Source organism: Hyaena hyaena, unplaced genomic scaffold (genome assembly GCF_003009895.1).
Source record: "Hyaena hyaena isolate Hyena2069 unplaced genomic scaffold, ASM300989v1 scaffold_1877, whole genome shotgun sequence".
Taxonomy (NCBI): domain Eukaryota; kingdom Metazoa; phylum Chordata; class Mammalia; order Carnivora; family Hyaenidae; genus Hyaena; species Hyaena hyaena.
The window spans coordinates 88224-108735 of NW_024082514.1; the positions used below are offsets into that span (position 1 = coordinate 88224).

General features: G+C 44.6%; 1 protein-coding gene across 10 annotated transcripts in view; it reads right to left on the bottom strand.

Moving 5' to 3' along the window:
• INTS6L (integrator complex subunit 6 like) overlaps positions 1-20512 on the bottom strand; it is a 62719-nt gene that overhangs the window by 34256 nt on the left and 7951 nt on the right. For 9 of the 10 annotated variants that reach the window (XR_005527111.1, XR_005527110.1, XM_039225042.1 and 6 more), the window contains 5 exons: positions 5460-5609; positions 4542-4631; positions 4133-4316; positions 3759-3887; positions 137-300 (listed from right to left, as the gene is read on the bottom strand). Coding sequence is in view for 8 of the 10 variants with exons in the window: in XM_039225042.1 (XP_039080973.1) it covers positions 137-300; positions 3759-3887; positions 4133-4316; positions 4542-4631; positions 5460-5609 (717 nt within the window). In the remaining 2 variants the exon portion in view is untranslated. The remainder of the gene's footprint in view (positions 1-136; positions 301-3758; positions 3888-4132; positions 4317-4541; positions 4632-5459; positions 5610-20512) is intronic. The other variant, XM_039225045.1, reaches the window with a different exon arrangement.

Sequence of the window (20512 nt, forward strand, 5' to 3'; positions counted from 1 at the left end):
TTAGTACAAGCTTAGACTGCCAGCAAGAGCTAATAGAAGGCACAGCTTAAGATCCTCAAAGCTTTTGTACAAGTTCACTGTAATCGGCAAACCGAAAATCCAAATGATGCTTACCGTCTATTTTTATGATACTTACTAGTGAAGGTAAATTCTGATCTGGCCAAAAAGACTCTGGAATTGGCCAGTGTCCGACAGGAACACCGGTTTTTGAGTTAGGTCGTACATAAATGAGCTTATGACAACTATGCCATGGTTGAGCAGCAAATGAATTGCTTGGCCTGGATGAATCCGTAAGTCCATCTAAAAGTTAAATACAGACAGACACTAAGTCATATAGCTCTTTTTCCAGATGCTGCGCTTCCTGTACAAAATTCTCAGCTAAAAGCAAAGTAAAAAATAAACCAAAACAGTGAGTCATGGAAAATGGAAGAAAATAAAAGACTCTACCAGGATTTCTGAATGTTCTCTCTAACATCATTTTTCACCGAATCCATCCCTCTAATCCAGCAGCCCGCCCTGATCCTTAACTATGCCCCAAATATGTAGTTATATCAAAAACAGGCATAAAATTAATTTTCAACTTTCTGAGATTTGGACACATACATTAAACACCGCACACCAACTAGAGGTATTTTTCCAAATCAGGCAAATGAAATTGCTCATCCCCTGGTATAGTTTTTACATTTGTGGAATCTGACGAAATAGGTCAGAAATTCCTACATTTTCTTTCTATTCCCAGTTAGGTGACAAAAAGTATTTTTTTAAACTTTTTTTTAATGTTTTATTTATTTCTGAGAGAGAGAGACAGCATGAGCAGGGGAGCGTCAGAGAGAAAGGGAGACACAGACTGTGAAGCAGGCTCCAGGCTCTGAGCTAGCTGTCAGCACAGAGCCTGACATGGGGCTTGAACCCACGAACCGTGAGATCATGACCTGAGCCAAAATTGGCTGCTTAACCAACTGAGCCACCCAGGTGCCCCAAAAGTATTCTTGACGAAACACACCCAATGACCACAAAAGCAAAATAAAAACGATCCAAATTCACTCCAAGATAGAGGGAACGTAGGGGCGCCTGGTTGGCTCCATGGGTTGAGCATCCGACTTGGGCTCAGGTCATGATCTCTCAGTCCCTGAGTTTGAGCCCTGTGATGGGCTCTGTGTTGACAGCTCAGAGCCTGGAGCCTGCTTCAGATTCTGTGTCTCCCTCTCTCTCTGCCCCTCCCCAACTCACACTCTGTCTCTCAAAAATGAATATTAAAAAAATTATTAAAAAAAGATAGAAGGAATGTTGACAGTAAAATCTATGTATATAGTTGGGGGAGAGATCACAAAGCAGCAGCATCAAGGTTATTATGGACTCACTGATGTAGTTTCCCTGCCCACCATTATGCTGTGGGAACTGGGCATCGTATAATGCTGAAGGATGTATCCTGACTATACTAGTTACTTAAACCAGCATATTTCATGTGCCCCCCCAAACAGGGCAAGGCAGAGTTTTATAGCTTTTTATGCAATGATTCAGGAGTCTATATTAATATTTGTAAAAGCTACATTTTAATGATTTGAGTCTCATCTTTCTTAATTTTTTTAATGTTTTATTTTAGAGAGAGAGAGACAGACAGATTACGAGTGGGAGAGTGGGAGAGAGAGAGACACAGAATCCGAAGCAGACTCCAGGCTCTGAGCTGTCAGCACAGAGCCCGATGCGGGGCTGGAACCCACGAACCACGAGATCATGATCTAAGCCGAAGTTGGATGCTTAACCGACTGAGCTACCCAGGCGCCCCTTGTATTTCTTAAATTACAGTTTATTTGATCTACTTATTCAAATACGACTTTAAACAAGTAATTACTTTAGACCAGGAGGTCTATTGTGGTGTACAGATCTCTAGGGAGTACATGTAATGGCTCCAGGGGACCAAGACCCTCCCCCTGAAGCTGAGCTCATAATTCTGAGGATGTACACTTTTCTCAGGAGAGAGTTCTTAGCTTTCACCTGAATCTCAAAGGTTAAGAACCCTGGACAAAGGAGGTGCACCTGGGTGGCTCATTCAGCTAAGTGGCCGACTTGGGCTCAGGTCATGATCTCATAGCTCGTGAATTCGAGCCCCGCATCAGGCTCTGTGCTGACAGCTCAGAGCCTGGAGCCTGCTTTGGATTCTGTGTCTCCCTTTCTCTCTGTTCCTACCCTGCTTGCACTCTGTCTCTCTCTCTCTCAAAAATAAAGATTCTTAAAAAAAATTAATATAAAGACTTAAAAATTAAAAAAGAACCCCAGACAAAGGAGGAATGGAGCTAGAAAGAAAAATCTGAGCTATTTACATGACACCAAGTCCAAGAGGCTTCCACTATGACTGTACCCAGTTCATATTAATGTAACAAACACAAAAGTATGGATGGAGCAGTCAATCGTTAACAATAAACAGCATGCCCTTCCTTTACAATTAAGTTAATGAATTTAAGACAGGCTGTGAGGCCTCAGCCTTCTGTGGTGGGTGTCCTTAAACCAGAGTCCTTAAACTCCCGAAATACAAAATTGTATTTGTGTGGCCCATGTCCGTTTTTCTAGGGAGAGGTCTCTACTTTTCCAACAGCTTCTCAAAGCGTTCCAGGAACTAAACATCAAAAAGGTCAGGAACCACAGGACCTGTGGCTTCTGACAGAAACGTATGTCTTTCTGAGCAGCCATCACTGATGGTGGCCACGCAATTCAAATGTGTGGATCAGGAGCACCTCGCTGGGTCAGTCGACAGAGCATGTGACTCTACGCCTCAGGGTTGTGAGTTCAAGCCCCACACTGGGCATGGAGCCTACTTTAAAAAAAATGTGTGGATAAGATCAGACAGGCGCCATGGTAATGGTGTGTGTGAGCACACAGGAGTGAGGAGAAGCAGCAGCCTTGCACAGAGCTCCGAGCCTTGCGGTGCCGGGAGGATTTGAGGGAGAAGACCCCTCCCCTATACAAATGGATCTCTGCTCTCATCCACTGCCATCATCTGTTTTGAGATGTTGAACGTTCTGTAAGATGCCACTTGAAGAGAAAAGGTTCAGCAGTTACAAAGTGGCCCGGAAAATACTGGTGTAGGATCGTACAGGATATCAGCAGTTTCTGGATAAACAGTCGCAATCTCTTGCTGACATATGGTAACAAACCCGATTTCATAAAGAGGGCTTGGCGCATCTGGCACTCACAAGACCAAGACCAGATGACTGGTTAAGTGGCCCTCCCCAGTGATTCTGCAGGTACTTCATGCAGAGAGAGGTGAATAATGCAGGGTGTCCCAAGTCTGGGACCAGGAAGTATGAAATGAGCAGGGAAAAGGAAGAATTTTCTTTTTTTTTTTTAACATTTAATTGTTATTTGAGAGACAGAGTGCGAGCAGGGGAGGGGCAGAGAGAGAGGGAGACACAGAAGCAGGTTCCAGGCTCCAAGCTGTCAGCACAGAGCCCGACGCGGGGCTCGAACTCAGAACTGCGAGATCATGGCCTGAGCTGAAGTCAGATGCTCAACTGACTGAGCCACCCAGGTGCCCCCAAAAGGAAGAATGTTCTTAAGAAGGTTTGCCACTGAATTCAAGTTGTTAGCATCTGACCACCTGGCACGTGAATGCATGGCCGGCGTCTGGATGGATGTTTGCAAGCACATGAACACATGTGTGGATCGTCCAGGCCTGTGTCTATTACCAGTTCACGGCCTTCCCAATCTCAGATCATTCTCCAGGGCAAAAAAATAAAAAAATAAAAAGTCGTGTCCTGTACCTTCTCCGACAGGAAGTGGATCTGGTCCCGTTTTTTCAAAGTTAATAACGACACCACTCTGAATTTTCTGAACTAGAGATTCTAAACACTGATTCAACATCCTTTGTGTTCTAACACAGTAGGAGCGACCTATCCAAGAAGGAAAAACAAACAGTGTCAGTTTGAACAAATAAAATACTACTTAACAATACAAGCATTTGAAATCCTAGGGTATATCTTGAACCAGTCATAACTATGTGGGCAGCAAACATCACATTCATGATGAGCTCAGGCAGTAGAGCTGAAAGATTCTGAAGGAAAACAAGGCAAGACAGGATATGGCATTTAAGAAAAAACCATATTCTTCCTTTAGCAATATGAAATATGGCCAATACCTCCGGTGACTTCACACATCTGTGTGATGGCAGACTCATCAGTTGGTACACTCCCTAGATGCTCTGTTTCCAGAGAAGCCAATCCAGGTAAACGCAACACCAGGGCAAATAACCTTTGATCCCAACGAAAAGGTTCTTTGGTTAGTTCACTTCCAGGCAGAGGAGAATTCAAAGGAAGATGAAGCTGATAAGGCAAAAGTTGAAAAGTTGCATCATAACAACCCACACAAAAGTGAAGAGAGTGTCAAAAGGGTCATTTGTCTTTCATATACTCGATAATCGTTCAAGGATTGTGAGGACGAAAGGTTTGATCAAACGTATTCTTAACTGGCAACGTATGCCTCCCACAGAAATAGCTGCATGTTCTCTGCCATTGAAATGAAATTTACCAAAAAAAATGAAGGCTCACCTCTTCTTGAACACCAGCAGTACTTGTTAACTTGTTTCCATCTGTGATGGTAATTAAAATAGATGGTTCTAAAAAAAATGGATTTCTCCCCTAAAATACATTTAAAAAGTATTAGAGCCATGTAAAGTAAGCAAATTGTATTTCAACTTTTACATTTGCCTTGCCAGTGATCTCTCAAGTGTGTGATAAAATTTGCCTGGATAAACAAGAAGGAAAAGATTAGGGATTGAAACGGGTGGGAAATCCAAATAACAATCCCAGCAGAGGCAACACTCAGAATGGACTGAAGGATTCTTATAATTCAGGAACTCCCCAAACTATCATATCCAAATACTCCTCTCCCTCTGCGGGCTAAGTAATCATAAAAGAAAGAGATTGAAGAGATTATAATGGCAGCAGCATCCACACCCGTGAGTCCGTTCACCTGAGTCAAAATCCTGGCACGGGTCGGGGACGTTAGTGACTCAAGCTTTGCAATCTGGACTCTACTCTGGTTACTGTGAGCAGAGTTTCTAGGGCAGGAATGGACAACAGTAGCAACAGATGCTCTTTTGCTTTCCTCTTATTCTAGAGCTTTTTCATGGAATTGGGAGAGACGAGGGCATTAAGGACACTGAAAATTTCTCTTCAGATGCCTTGTTCCAACATTTGTCAGCAAGTTATTCATCCTGTTCTCAGGTACCTGATGATCTGATGGGGAGGCCATTTTTGCTACACATCTTATGATCGAGCCACATACGAGACCCTCCCCCCAAAAGAGGGATTTTTTTTTTTTTGAAGTATGTACTTAAAAGATATGGACTTCCTTTTTTGGCAGTTGTGAAAAGTAGCAGCAAACTTGGTAACCACGCCCAGTTTTAAATTCTTACCCCAAGTCACCAAAATAAATTAGCTGTACTCACTCAAAGGTTTTTTTACCTGTCCATAATTGTCTATTCCAGATATTAATCTATTGAGATTTAACAAATCAAATGAGGATCTTAGAGCCTGACCAAGAGTAGTCAGTCCAGAAGCCTGAAGATTTTTTAGTTCACTCATGAATGTTGCGTGATTTTCCTTCCAACCAGCCTGAAAACCAAACATTTACAAAGAAATTCCCAATTATACAATGAACAATATATAAAGTGCAAACAACCACTAAACAGCAAGTTTCAAACCTCTAGCGGATTTATAGTCCCTTGATCTAATTCTAGCCGAGATCTTGACTGATCAAGTGGAGGTAAGGCAAGCAATCAGTTTCAGAAAGATCTGTCGGCGTTAATGACCAAGAACAAAGATACAAACAATGCATTCGTCCATTATGGCAGGATGGCTCTGGCTCGAGAAGTCCAATCTTCGATTCAGGTCCAATCAAACCTACCCGAACACCTCAGTATTTACCTTAGTTTGATACTGATGGTGAGCATGAAGGAAGGAGGAGAGGAAGGACTATTTTTAAATGTGCTGTCCTCGAAAGAGACGTTTCGCTATTGACTGTCTGATCTACATGAACTTTTCGAACCAAGGTTCTTCCTCCCAAACAACATTTTCACTTTAAATAAGAGTCAAGGGGGAAATTCTAAGGATAGAGCCACAACTACTTGGAGACGACCCTTCTGGCATCTTCAAACATGCAGAAAGCCCCAAATCTAGACAAAGGGGAGAAAGAAAAGAAATTTTAAAAGTTTTGGCAAAGCAGCAGCCCCCAGGTGCTCCTATGAACAGCGGCAAAGAACCAAAGACCCAAGGTCAGCAGCCAACATGCTGTGATTGAAATGGTTTGTAGACGGGGAGGAAAAGATCATGTGGACTGGTGGCCTGTGATGGCTGGAAAAAAAAAAGAAAAGAAAAAAAAAAAGGCAGCGCCAAATGCAAAGAAGAGAAGCCAAAAGAAGAACTGGCAGCTAACAGCAGGTCACGGAGGAGAAGGCCAGCAAGGGAGGGAGCAAACAGCACAGCTTGGTGACTTGGTGGGACAAACAGCCACCGGAGTGTGATAGGCTGAAGGCTGAAGTCATGCCAAACAGGCCGGGGACAGCTGGAGGTGGAGAGCAAGAGCAAATAATAAGAGATAAACCAAATCATTGCCGTTTCATGTCTGGCTGAAGGCACACTGTCCATTGTCTATACAACTACAGCAAGCATGCTCTTTTCTAGTTTCTTAGTCTCGCGAGGCAGTTTGGGTGGGAATGACTGAGGGGCAGAAAGGGGGCAAATGACTGCCTGCACTCCACCATGACCTTGAGCAAGCCTGTTGGCTCTGGGGACCGGAATAGTATTCTCGGTGCAATGCTGTGCGGAATATAGCCAGAGGAAGGAGTCGTTCACACTGGACTCGGACAGAACGGTGCCCCCTTCAGCTGAACAGTCCAGAACCCGCATAACCATAAAAGGTGAAGGTCCTGGTTCATATCCAGTCCGGCCCAATAGTCTGAAATTCTGTGAAATTAAAGAGGTGCTTAGTTGTTTGTTTGTTTGTCTAGTATTCCTAACATATCCTACAGATCAAAGGATATAAAGGTAAAAAACCTTTCCATGTGTTCCTTTGGGCGGATTGTATATGTGACTTTTAGTACTTAGGGAAAGCAGAGCATGAGAATTCCTCGTGGCCTGCGGAAAAGTATGGCCTTTTAACTGAAAGCTTAGTTAAAAGGAAGGCTTGTGGTGTAAATTGTCCTCATCAAATACCTAGAAATATCAGCAGGTTACAAATTGCACTGAATTAAAAAAAAAAAAAAATGAGCTTTCTTCCTCGTGGTGGGAGAGAAAGGTATGCAGTTGGGAGGGAGAGCGGCAGTTCTTTCCTTTATTCAACAGATTTGCACGGGCCAGCTCTGCCGTACTGGGCAGAATGCGACACGCTGGAGCTCTAGAAAGGGATCAGCCCGTGAGGAGTTCCCGCCCCAGAGGAATGAGGATGCATACATGGGCACTAAAAGTACAAGTGACCAGGAAGTTAGGGAAGGCTGGTCACAGAAGATGGCGCATCAGAGGAAGAGCAGAGGACATCCACACGGATCGCAGGAGTGGAGGGGCAGGGCAAGGCAGAGAACAAGGTTCCATAGAAGGAGAGGGCTTCGCGGGGGAACCGCAAGTAATTCGATTGTCATTGTTGGGCACGCAGGGCAGGAGGCAAGGCTGAAGAGTGAGGCTCTGGCGGCACAGTGCTTTGCACATTGTGCTCGGCAGTTTGGATTTTATCTGTTGGCTCTGGGCATAACTTGAGGTTTTTAATTAGGGGAGTGGCATGATCAGATCTGTATTTTAGCCAGATGGCTCTGCTGGGGAGTTGGAGCATAAATTGGGGGGTGGAGGGGAGGCTGAAGCTCAGGCAGGGAAACTGGTTTGGAAACTGTTGCAATAGCTTATGGGAAGAGCAGAGGGGAGGAGAGGAGGCTACCGACGAAACAAGTATTTCAGAGGCGGCGTCATAAGGTTTGGGAGCTAATTAGAAGGGGTGGGTGAAGGAGACGGGGCATCCATTAAGCTGAGCTCTGCGGCCTGGGAAAACCTGAGAATGGCCCCCACAAGCCACTGCTTCCTCCGAATTACTCCACTTAGCGATCTTACTTCCACACTGTAAATTCCGCACCACACCTACAGCGGGCGCTGAACTCCCGGGAGCCGCAAAGTAGTTCAAGGCATGACTAAAGAAAAATTCACAGACAGCTTGATTTGTTCAAGGGCTGTGGTAAGATTTGGGTACCACTTAGGCAAGCACCATGTAACTCCTCTATATTTAAAATAATGTGTCCTGATTGCTCCGAGTCTTGCTAATTAACCTGACGGAATAATTGCTCTTTCGATTTCTCTTTACAATGTGGATTGAAAGCATTTTACAAATCATTCTTGCACCTGAATCGCGGGCATTCTGTATTCAGGTCAATCCCAGTTCTTTGCAATGAAGTGAACAATAGAAGAATTAAATGTCCCTAAATGCATTCCTCACAATGCTGAAGGGGAGAGAGCCTGCGGATAAAGCTCACTACCCAGAGAACTTTATTTTTTTTTTTCTAAAATGTTTATTTATTTTTGAGAGAGATAGAGACAGAGTGTGAGCTGAGGAGGAGCAGAGACAGAGGGAGACACAGAAGCTGAAACAGGCTCCAGGTTCTGAGCTGTCAGCACAGAGCCCGATGTGGGGCTTGAACTCATGGACTGAGATCATGACCTGAGCTGAAGTCGAAGTCAGACACCCAACCGACTGAGCCCCCCAGGCGCCCCCCAGAGAACTTTATTAATGGGACAGATTTCTTCCCCAAAGATAATTATGAAGAGCTAGTGGCAGAAAGTCTGTGTTTCTATCTCTCATCCATTGCTTGGAGTTGATATTTTTTTTATAAATGAATTCAGGACAGCCCGTTTACCTTCTTAATACAGGCTTTTCTTTCAAGTTACTCCAAAGGGACCCTACTCTCATGTCAGTAAAATTGTGACTCAGGATAACAAGTTCCATACATTCTCATGGAGGATTACAGCTTACAAAGTGCTTTCACATTTCACATTTGGTTAGGACAACCCTATAAAATAGGCATGGTATTACCATCCCGATTTTGTCTTCCTAAACCAGGAAGAAGGAAGACTTAAGTCGGTCTTGTTTGCAGGGATGATAGTGGCAGCGAGTCACACTCTGGAGTTGCGCTTAATCCAGTAGCCCTGAGCCATATGCGGCTACTGAGTCCTTAAAACATGGCTAGTCTAGGGGCGCCTGGGTGGCTCAGTCGGTTGAGCGTCCGACTCTTGATTTCAGCTCATGTCATGATCCCAGGGCTGTGGGATCAAGCCCCGCGTTGGCTTTGCACTGGGATTCTCTCTCTCTCTCTCCCTCCCTCCCTCCCTCTGTCCCTTCCCTGCCCTCTATAAAACAAAACAAAACAAAAACACCAAAACATGGCTAGTCTGACCTGAGATGTGATGTAAGTATAAAATACATGTGGCATTTTGAGGACTGAGAAGAAACATAAGAATGACAATATCTCGGTATTTCGTTTTATATCGGTTACACACTGAGGTGATGTTTTGAATTTTCGCAGGTAAATAAAATGCATTACTAAAGGTTCCACCTGTTTCTTTTCACTTCTTAACGTGGCTACTAGAAAATGTTACATCTTGTGTACGGCTGGCATTATACGTCTATTGGATAGAGATGTTCTAGAAGGACCTGGAGGTCAGGCCCGAGAGCTTGGCCTGGCCTCGGTAGACAATAGACTCATTACAGATTCCAAGGCAGGGGGACACAGGATCAAAGCAGTGTCTCAGGAAGGTCAGTCTGATAGTGACACAGAGGATGGATTGGGGAAGGAAGGAAAGCTACAGATTTCTGTAGCCAGGAAAAAGAAGCTAGGGGCCATGATTAGTAATCCAAGCCTGAGGGAATCAGGGTCTGAGTTAGGAGGGGAATGAAGAGGAAGGGAGAAACATTTCAAACCAAAAAGATAAGACTTGGTGACAGAGCGACCATATGCCTGCAGGAAAGACAGCAAAGATGGTTACAAAACTTCTAGCCCGGGAGACCGGAGGGACAGAGGTTCGAGATGAAGGAGCAACCTAGGATGAGTGAAACCCTGAACGAAGAGTCTACTGTCTTAGGTCAAGTTGGAAAAGTCTCCCAGGAGTAAATTGATGATGATGATGGTAACAGTGGTAGATAATAATCATAGGTAATGTGTATCTGTGCTTATGTGTTGGGACCTCACTTATGCTAAGCATAGCATTTTATACGTAACCTCATCTGGGGGTCTTCACCACCCCATGAAGTAGGTGCTGTTATTATTTCCATTTTATAGATGAGCACACTGAGGCTCAGAGAGGATAAGCAGCTTGTCCGGGTTGAACAGCTAGTAAGTGACGCAGCCAGGATCTGAACCCAGGTAGCCTAATTCCAGAGCCCACGAATTTAAAACCACTATACAGGTGGGGGTGCTATTTAGTGGCTCCCCCAAACTTCACTATTCTACAGTCCACGTAGTCACCTCATAGACAAGTCTCGTTATAGTAGCTTCAAAGTTGTACATTTTATGGAACTTCCAAATTTCCTTTCACTGAAGCTTCCTTTCCCTCATGTCTAAACGCAGACCAGTTGCGTGTGCGGAGCAGTGACTTCGGACTTGGAAGACGCTGGTCTGTTCCTGGCTATAACCAACTAGCAAAGCAACTGGTCCAGAGGAAGTCGTTTATCCCTCGCTGGGGCTGTTGCCTCACCGAAGCAATGAAAAGGCTGAAAAAACCAACTCGAAGGTCCCTTTGAGTTTTCGCATCCTATAATTCCATACCTTTATATAAATCTGACTTACAGAAAGAAAACACCCCATGCCTTAATCAATATGTTAACTCAGGCCTGGTTGAAACGCGTATCGGCAACTGAAAATGTCTTTGAATACCAACAGAAAAAGTATGGGCTTTTCAGTCTACCGGGGCCTTGGGTTCTGTCCCGGCTCAACTGACTAGCCACTAGCCATTTATTGTCTGCTCATATAGCCACGGAAAGGAGAGAATCTGCACTCCTTTCCCTGGAAGGGCAAAGCCTGAAAGAAATATGTTCTACTATCCTCTGCAGCCTTCCTTCCATCTTCTTATCTGACTGCTGGGTTTTGCAACAGGAAACTGGCAAGTTCCCTCTAGGCCTGTTGCTGAAACACGCCGATTTTCTGGTATGTTCTCTGATATATGTTGCTTACAGGGCAGGCTCTGCCCCTGCAACAGACATAGAGGGGAGGTCTATCAACGTGTGAACCATTTGGAAGCTTTGCGGGAACACACACCTAGGCTATAACCTCCAGTCTAGCCTCTGTCAGGAAGACAGCTGTTACTTAGAACGCTGGCTGGCTCCTATGTTTTATTTCCCCATTGGTTTCAATGGAGGAGGGAAAGGTGGGGGTGCTATCTAGTGGCTCCCCCAAACCTCGTCCATCCTAATACCCGTCCTTCCTGAACTTCATCCCATTTGGGCCAGACCAGTATTCTGACTCATTGATTTTTCATTTATTTTTATTTTTTAAAAATTTTTTAAATGTTTTATTTATTTCTAGGAGAGAGAGAGAGAGAGACAGCGTGAGCAGGGGAGGGTCAGAGAGAGAGGGAGTCACAGACTGAAACAGGCTCCAGGCTCTGAGCTGGCAGTCAGCACAGAGCCCGACACGGGGCTCGAACCCACGAACCGCGAGATCGTGACCTAAGTGAAAGTCGGACGCTAAACCGACTAAGCCACCCAGGTGCCCCTATTTTTATTTTTTAAAATAGAAGAATCCTTTCCTCTGTCAAAATCGTGCCAGGAAATATAAACACGTAAAAGAGATAAAAGCAGATCAACTGTCCTTGAAGCGGATGCTGGGAGTGGTGCTAGAGCCCTTTCGGAAAATCTGGCTCTGTCTCTAAAGGTCACTTGTAATCCTTTTTCAAAACATAAATGACCCTGTTAGGCTGAGTATCGTGTCTTCAGTGATCTATGGTAACTGAAAAACATATTTAGGCCAGCTACATCTAACTTTCCACAAGAGAAGCGCCCCCTTAAAAACGATGTAAATTGAATAACTTGTCAATCAAAAAACAAATGAAGGGGCGCCTGGGTGGCTCAGTCGGTTAAGCATCCAACTCTTGATCTCAGCTCGGGTCTCGATCTCAGGGTTGGGAGTTCAAGCCCTGCATTGAGCTCTGTGCTGGGTGTGAAAGGGAATCGCAGTGAATCTTTCCAAGGAGCAAAAATAATCCTCCCATATTATAGGTTGTCACACGCCAGGCTCTTGCTGGAAAGGCACCACTCACTGTGTCCCGCAGTCTCAGTGCTGAGACACTGCACTGACCCATTCTGGGCACACATACCCGATAACCTATTTGGACGCTCCCCTGAAAAGTAATCGTTCAGCTCAGCCCAAGTCTTCCTAGCTTGTTAGTAAGCCCTTCATGATGAATAGAAGGCTTCCCTGGGATCCAGGGAGAGACAATACACGTTGCTTCCCTCTCCTTGACAAGACTTTTTAAAAAATCTTTTATTCAAGGAAATGAAATCAGCCTGGTGACATTTGCTCTCCCCAAGTTGGGGGCGGGGGGAGGGGGGGGACCGGTTCTGCAACAACTCAGAAAATCTGTCTAAATCGACTTCAACAGCAGTTTTCAACCAATCTACTTTCTTCTCCAACCTGATATCCCACCGACTTTGTCACGGCATATCGTTCTTGTGTTGGTAAATTGACCAGCAAGACGGAATGACATGAAAAGTCACTTTCCGGTCAACTCCGTCTCCCAAAAGGAGACAGATGACTTCTCCCTCGGTCTTTGCCCTCAAGCCTTACACGGAAGATCCATGTGAGTTAAAGCTTTGAAAACTTCTACTGTTTTCTCTTCACGACTCAAACAGACTCTAAGTCTGATAGACAGAAGACAAAGTTTACCTGCCCTCTTGTGTATACAGAACACTGTGATAGCTGAATCATCTTAAAATGTCCCAATATCTCTTTAAATTGTGTTTGCAGGCAGCATAAGAATGGAATTGTCTTGCTTCTTGGATCTCCTTTAAAACTTTCCTCTGGCATTGCGTTTTCTGACCCTGACACAACTGTTTTCCCTTTCAACCTCCAGCAATTTGGACCGCGAGCACTTTTTTTTGTGGTTTTGCTCCCTTGGCTCAAGGTGCTGATACACTTCCAGGTTCAACAGGGGCTGCCTAGGAGTGCGTGTTTCATGTGAACTCATATAGCTTCTTCTTATAAAATTACTTGCTTTAAGAATATCCAGTTCTCTTGGATTCCTTCTTGTGTAAGTTACTTCCCCAGGGGCATTTAGTGTCCTGAACTTGCTAAAAGCCTCAAAGTCCATTTTATTTGATTGCATCAGTTCACTCTCTGAGAGAATGGAAATACTACCAGTCAAGACGACACAAAAAAATCCTAGCTTACTTGAATCTTCTACTGTTTAAAAGAAGGTCTTAAGAAATTGACTCCCGAGTACATTGCAGAAATGTATTTGACAGTCTGTGGCCTACAGGATTGTTTCTCCAGCAGATGGCTAAAGGCCCTCATCACGAGCACCTATTTTTAAGGAAGCTGGGCAAAGAAACGATCCACAGTTTGAGTCTACTAACACAAAGTTCACGATTTTGCACCACAGGTCTCTCTAGAACGCCTAGTATGAGGGTTTTTTAGTAGATGAACAATCCTAAAGATAAGTCTAAAATATCTGCAAAATGCATTTCTTGAGTTTTCAATCCTTACCCCAGGGAATCAGGAAGAAATTATGAGATAGCACAGTAAGATCAAAAGAAATGAGATCTTATGTGTAAAAGCCACAATTTAGAAACTTTTCTCCTTTGTGCAAGGCTCGATTGTACTGTTTGTGGAGGAAAAATAGAGTAGCAAAGACTTTGCCAAATTCGGTCAGATGTAGTGTTAAATGTTTCCTCTCTCACTCTCAGATCATCTCAACTGCGGCTATTGACCTATTATCAGAAGAAGAAGAAGAAAAAAAGCCATTGCGCAGAGCATGTGCTCAACTGTAGAAACTTTGAGTTGGGACAGGAGATATTTTCATGAACACATACACAAAATAAAAATGAACAAAGGTGGCCTTGGAAAAACGCAAGGACAGGAGTGCGACTGAGCCACCCAAGCACTGCAGAAAGAACTGAACAGAGGAGACCGCAAAATAGCCATTCATTGCTTTCCAAGTATTACATAGCATCTCTTTCCTCCAGTTTTTAAAAATTATTTCCTCAAAAAATTAATGAGCACTATGTTATTTTATTTAAAACTTTTTTATGTTTCTTTATTTTTGAGAGAAAGACAGAGAGAGAGAGGGGAGGGGCAGAGAGAGAGGGAGACACAGAATCTGAAGGCAAGCTCCAGGCTCTGAGCTGTCAGCACAGAGCCTGACGTGGGGCTCGAACCCTTGGACAGTGAGATCAGGACCTGAGCCGAAGTCAGTCGCTCAACTAAGCCACCCAGGTGCCCCATGAGCATTTTTAAAAAATGTTTATTTATTTTTTAAAGAGAGCTCAAGCAGGGGGAGGAGTTGAGAGAGAGGAGGACAGAGGATCTGAAGCTGGCCTTGCACTTACAGCAGAGAGCCTGATGTGGGGCTTCAACTCAAAAACCACAAGATCATGATCTGAGCTGAAGTTAGCCGTTCAACCGACTGAGCCACCCGAGTGTCCCTATGAGCAGTTTTTTCACATTATACAAGTAACACATCCAATGTTAAAAATCCCAACAGAGGGGCACCTGGGTGGCTCAGTCGGTTGGGCGTCCGACTTTCGCTTAGGTCATGATCTCGCGGTTCGTGGGTTCGAGCCCCGCGTCGGGCCGTGTGCTGACTGCCAGCTCGGAGCCTGGAGCCTGTTTCAGTCTGTGACTCCCTCTCTCTCTGACCCTCCCCTGCTCACACTGTCTCTCTCTCTCTCCTAGAAATAAATAAAACATTAAAAAAAAAATCCCAACAGAAATACGAGGCCAGTCAATATCTTCCCCCAGCTCCCAGTGCCAGCCTCTTGAGAGGTAACCGTTGCCAGGAATCGGTCCTGTTCGTTGAACTGTTATCAGCAAACAGAAATGACACCAATAAGATGGAGTCACATTTACCAATTAAAACGGAGTGACATTCATCAACATAATGAGTAAGTGTCCAAGAAAGCACAGTAAGCATGGACAGGAATCGTTTTCTCAAATGTAAAAAGCAACTTTGAAATCACCCTGAATTCCATACCTCAATTATTTGCCTTCCTGCCTTTCAGTTATACCGTTCTCGCCTATACTTTTTTGGAAAGAACACTGGAAATAATCTAGTCTAATCCCTTCATTTTACAGATAAGAAAATTGACCCCATAAAAGGTAAGTGACTTACTTGCCCAGGGTCATGGATCTATCTCAGCAGCAGCAGACGGTGGCTAAGTGTTAAAGTGACACCCTTCCCACACATACATGAGGGTGGGTGGGGGCATCTACCAGACAGCATGTACCATGACCGCTTTTTAAAACCTGATTTTTGTAAAAGTACCTAGATTTAAACAGACTTCTAACACACAGCTCGAAAACGTCACTACGACATGGAGGTTACAAGTAAGCCTTTAAGAAAAATAGAGAGCTTTGCCCCACATATCTTCAGCATTTTCCCATAAGAAATAAAACAGGAGGGGACCCCCCCCCCCGCCGTCCAGCTTTCCAATGCCGTGGCTAAATGAAAGCTGAGATATTCTCCCCAGAATGTGTAGTCTACTGTCTAGTTGCGCAGCCTCCCTTGGGCACAGACACATGCAAAGAGTGATGGGGCTCTGGACTAACAGTCATGCCTCCAGGCAACCTCAGGCCAATTGAAATCACAACCAATCGGTCTAGTTAAGGCTAATCAACCTCTAAAGGTCATACTCCAGCCTCCTCCCTCTTCCTTTTGCAACTTTTCATCATTATAATAAAGCACCTTCGGTCGCATCCTCCCCCTCAAGTCACACCCCTAATTGGAATGCTGTCCCCCTCCCCGTCCCCCCACCTCCAGCTCCCTGTATCTCCCCTTCTTTTGGTTAACTGATGCTCTAAGGGAGACCAATTCAGGGGGTGGAAGAGACAGGTCTGGCTGGTGCACGGGACTCCCATGGGCAGATGATGGGGAAGAAGTTTCTACAGACGCATGGAGCAGATTCCAGAGGGCTCAGGAGGGCTTCCACAGACCCGGGGAGTCTTTGAAGGCTTGGTGGGGGGACAGGGGTCAAAGAGATGAAACCCATCTTTTTTAGAAAGTTGGCAGTTGGTGTGGGAAGAGTAGGAATTTGGGAGGCGCTTGGGAGACCAAGTTGAAGGTTGTTATCGCGGTCAAAGAACCAAAGGTCAGGATCTGGACCCAAGTGATGGCGGCAGAAATTGACTTGAAGGAACATACGTAAGAGGCATCTCAAAGGGATGATGCGGACCGGTCTTAGAAGAAATGAAGGGACAGGGTCAAAGGTAAATAATGCCTGGCTTTCTACCCTGGGTGACTAAACGCAGGGAAATATGGAAGAGGGGATAGGTTTAGAGCCACAAGGTCTTCTTGACATGGTTACTATGAGCTGGTGGCAGGACAGACAGCCAAGCGGAGACGCCTGGGTAAGAAGCTGGAGATGGGGAGCCATCGGTGTGGAAGGAATGCTTGACATCATGAACGGGGTAGCAAGCATTCACTGAGGAAACGGATTTGGAAGACGGGAAAGAATATCAGAGACAGGGCTGGGGAAAGACTAGACAGGGCAGTCACTTTCTGGAAGGAAGAAGTATTAACAGTTTCAAATGCAGTCAAGGGCAAAGAGAATAAGCATTAGGAGCTCAGCCCAAGTAGCTATATGGTAGATCCTAAGACCTTGAGAAATCGTGTTTACTTTTGTCCCTCGTACCATCCCTTACTTGCACAAACAGGAATGCGTTCTGCCTTTTTGTTCGTTCGCATTCAAGTCCAGAGGTTGGCCCTGGGTACTAAGCTTACTGAACCATTCGACCTATGGGGCGGGACATAAATAACAAAAGAGCAACTGCCCTTAATGACTAGTATAATCAGGAGCACATCGTTTAAGAAACAGAATCCCACTTGCTCTCCCAACATCTGGCACATCAGCACAAAAGCCTTCATATACCTTTTCTCTGGTTAGGACCCCAGTGGCTGTTCCTTCTCGGAAATCCACCCTTCCCAGCTTAAGTAGGCAGGAAGGAAGAATAGCTCTCTGGGCCTGGTTGGGGCTGGGGGCTTGGGTAGACTGGGAGACGTAGAGGGAATGAAGACGGTAAAGGCACAGGCAGATACGTAAAACTCTGTCGAGGTGGTTATGGTGCCTTCTGGCCTTTTCCAAACCACTCCGCCTCCCCATAGGTTGTGGATTGGATGAAACGCAGTGGTTACTGTGAAGTATCCTGAAGGTCTTTCTTTTCCTTACAAGAAACACATTTGAAAAAACAAAAAACACAAAAACACACACAAAAAAAACCACACACACTCGTCAGGAGACTGATTAAGTGAAAGTGGCAAAATCGGATTCTGGCAGCCACTAGAAGGCGAAACACTACCCTGTTGCTTTTTCAAGCCTCTCGCCCTTCCTCTAGGGTGTCCTCAGCCCAGATGACCCGTCCTCAAACTCCACCCCCAACATATACACACCAACCATCTCCATTCCCACCAACTCCAAACGCTGCCAGGGCAGGGCAGAACTGTGGCACGGCAAAAGCCAAACTGTCTCGCAGACAAACGCGCTGTGATATTCACCTAGAAATTGTCAGAAAAAAATAAAACTAGTGACTCCTGCAGTAATAATGTTCGGTCATTGAGTGCTTGCTAGAGTACAAGGCGCCGCTACACCAAAAACAACCGTAAATAAGAGCATGACAATTGGGTCTAAATAACATGGCCCCAGGACATATATCGTAATGAGAAAATACCAGTGAGAAGTTATTAAAAAGAATGTGCTCCCATGACTGATAGGAAAGCGGCTCATTACTGAAGCCTCTGAGATAGAGACAGACCCGGCTCACTCTTTGGCTCTGTTACTTAGCCTCTCTGGGCCCCGGTTTCCGTATCTGTTAACTGGGGCTAATAATAGTACCTCTGACTTAGGCTGGTTGGGAAGATAAATAAAATAAGCACCTTATATTCATTGGCACATTGCCCTGTGCATAAGCATTACTCAACAGATGTCAGTTGCTATTATTAGAAAGCTATTGTATTATTGTTCACTATTACCAGAAAGTAGTTATAAGTCCAATCAAATCTGTAAAACCAGATAACACCTTTGACTACAAAGAAGAGTTTTGGAAGAACCCAAAACTATATATAAAATACCATACTTAACCGTATACCATATATATTATGTATATACACACACACACATATGTACACACACACACATATATACACAACACACACACACATATATATATATAATACATGCCATTCAACAGCATATCTGCATATCTGCACTTTTGTCCAGACTCAGGATTAAACATTGCTATTTCTTCCTTAAATGGGAGTCATTATGGTAACGAAAAATAATGTGGTCACTTCTATAATCCCTATTAGGAGGACTGGGGTTAGACAGAGTAATAATCATGGGAGCTGTCCTATCATGTGAACCTGGACGCCCCCCCCCTTTTAATGCTCCTGATGGCATCCCATGATATAAGACAAGGGCTCTACTACAGAACATCTAGAAAGCCTTCAATAAGAGCAGTGATACAAACCTCCCTTTGTTTCTTAGGTTTTATACGACGCCTAGCTGGAGAAGTTATCCTTTATCCTACTTCTATTGATGAATACTGTTCCTAAGAATTCTTGGGCCAAGGAGTTCTCTAAGTCAAATGAGGGCTATGTCACATATTTCTAATAACACTACGAGCACGGGACATTTTGAGCCACTGGTGAGCACACATTACAAACAGAATTCTGAATTCCTGCACTTACATTAGGAGTTCACACATATAGTCTATCATACTTAGCCTAGGAAAACACTCCTAACCCAACCAGTTGGATCACCAAACTGGCTTTCAATACAAACAAGAATGGGATGCTTTCATATTTTGCCTCAGGGCCAAGGGTTATCAAGCCATCAGTTCTGAACTGTACGATAACCTTTCACACACAAATGAGCCCATTATGGTGTTAATTTTAAACAGAACTTGAAGAGAAAGGAACTTCCTTGGCAAATAATTTCTAGGATGTGAGAAAGTCATAAATATGTTAAGAAAGAATAGAAACTAACACTGCTGTCTAACAGAAGTATGGTGCATGCCACATATGTGATTTTCTATTTTTAAGCAGCCACATTTTAAAAAGCTGAAGTAAGTGAAATTGATAGTACATTTTATTTAACCCAATATATAAAAAGTATGATTGCTTAAATTTGTAATCGATCTAAAAATGGTTAATCAGGTGTTTTATACATTTTTGTACCGAGTCTTCAAAATCAAGTGTTTAAATTACACTTAGAGCACATCTTTTTTAAAAAAGAATTTTAATGTTTATTTTTGAGAGAGAGAAAGCTGAGGAGGGGCAGAGAGTGAGGGAGACACAGAATCCGAAGCAGGCTCCAGGCTCTGAGCTAGCTGTGAGCACAGAGCCTGACGCGGGGCTCGAACCCACGAACCATGAGATCATGACCTGAGACGAAGTCGGACGCTCAACCCACTGAGCCACCCAGGCGCCCCACACTTACAGCACATCTTGATTCAGACAAGCCCCCTCTCAAAAGCTCAATAACCACATGTGGCCAGTGGGTCCTGTTCTTAACAGTGTAAATACAGCCAATCTAAAACATGAATGGTATATTTGAAGAGCTATGTCTACTTTCATGGCCACCTCAGCCCTTCACCTTCGTTACTGGAGCTTTTATAATGTCCACCCTCACCCCCCCGCCCCCTTCACTTGAGTTGTGAGGAAGAAGAAGGGAAGGATGTGTTTTTAACAAATCACCTTGGAAATCCAAATCCATTTCCGCCGTAGAAACAATAACCAACACAATAGTTCTCTGGCTAACTGACGTTAAGGGTTAAACAGGCTTTCCTGGGGAGGAAGGTCTGGGAACCTAATCACCATTGAGAACATCGGATCCAGGAGATAGTGTGGGCCAACCTCCTGGCACTCACACAAAGAGACTGCCTGGATCTCCCGTTTACGTTTACACTCTTCAGTGAAAGGGAACCAGAGGCCATGTTCACAAGGAGTTCTTCATTTAAGAACTCAAACCAGTGGGGGTCCCATCTTCATAGCTGTTAGTCCCCCATACAGAGTGTCCTTCAATCCTGTCCTTCTCTGGGAAGCACATCTCCCCCTGAGGGGTGGGACTGCGGCCATGTGTGGCCACTCTGTGAATCTAAGGACCCTGTCTCAGGAGCACAGGCAAAACGAGAAGGCCACTATTTGCCCTTTCCTTCCGTGGGCCCTGACCTTCTGCCATCCCGTCCACCCCAATCCCAACCTCAAGGCCAAAAGCTCTCAAGTGGTCAGCACGAATGCAAAACGGGGCACTTTCAGCTACATGTTTTGGGTCGACTCCT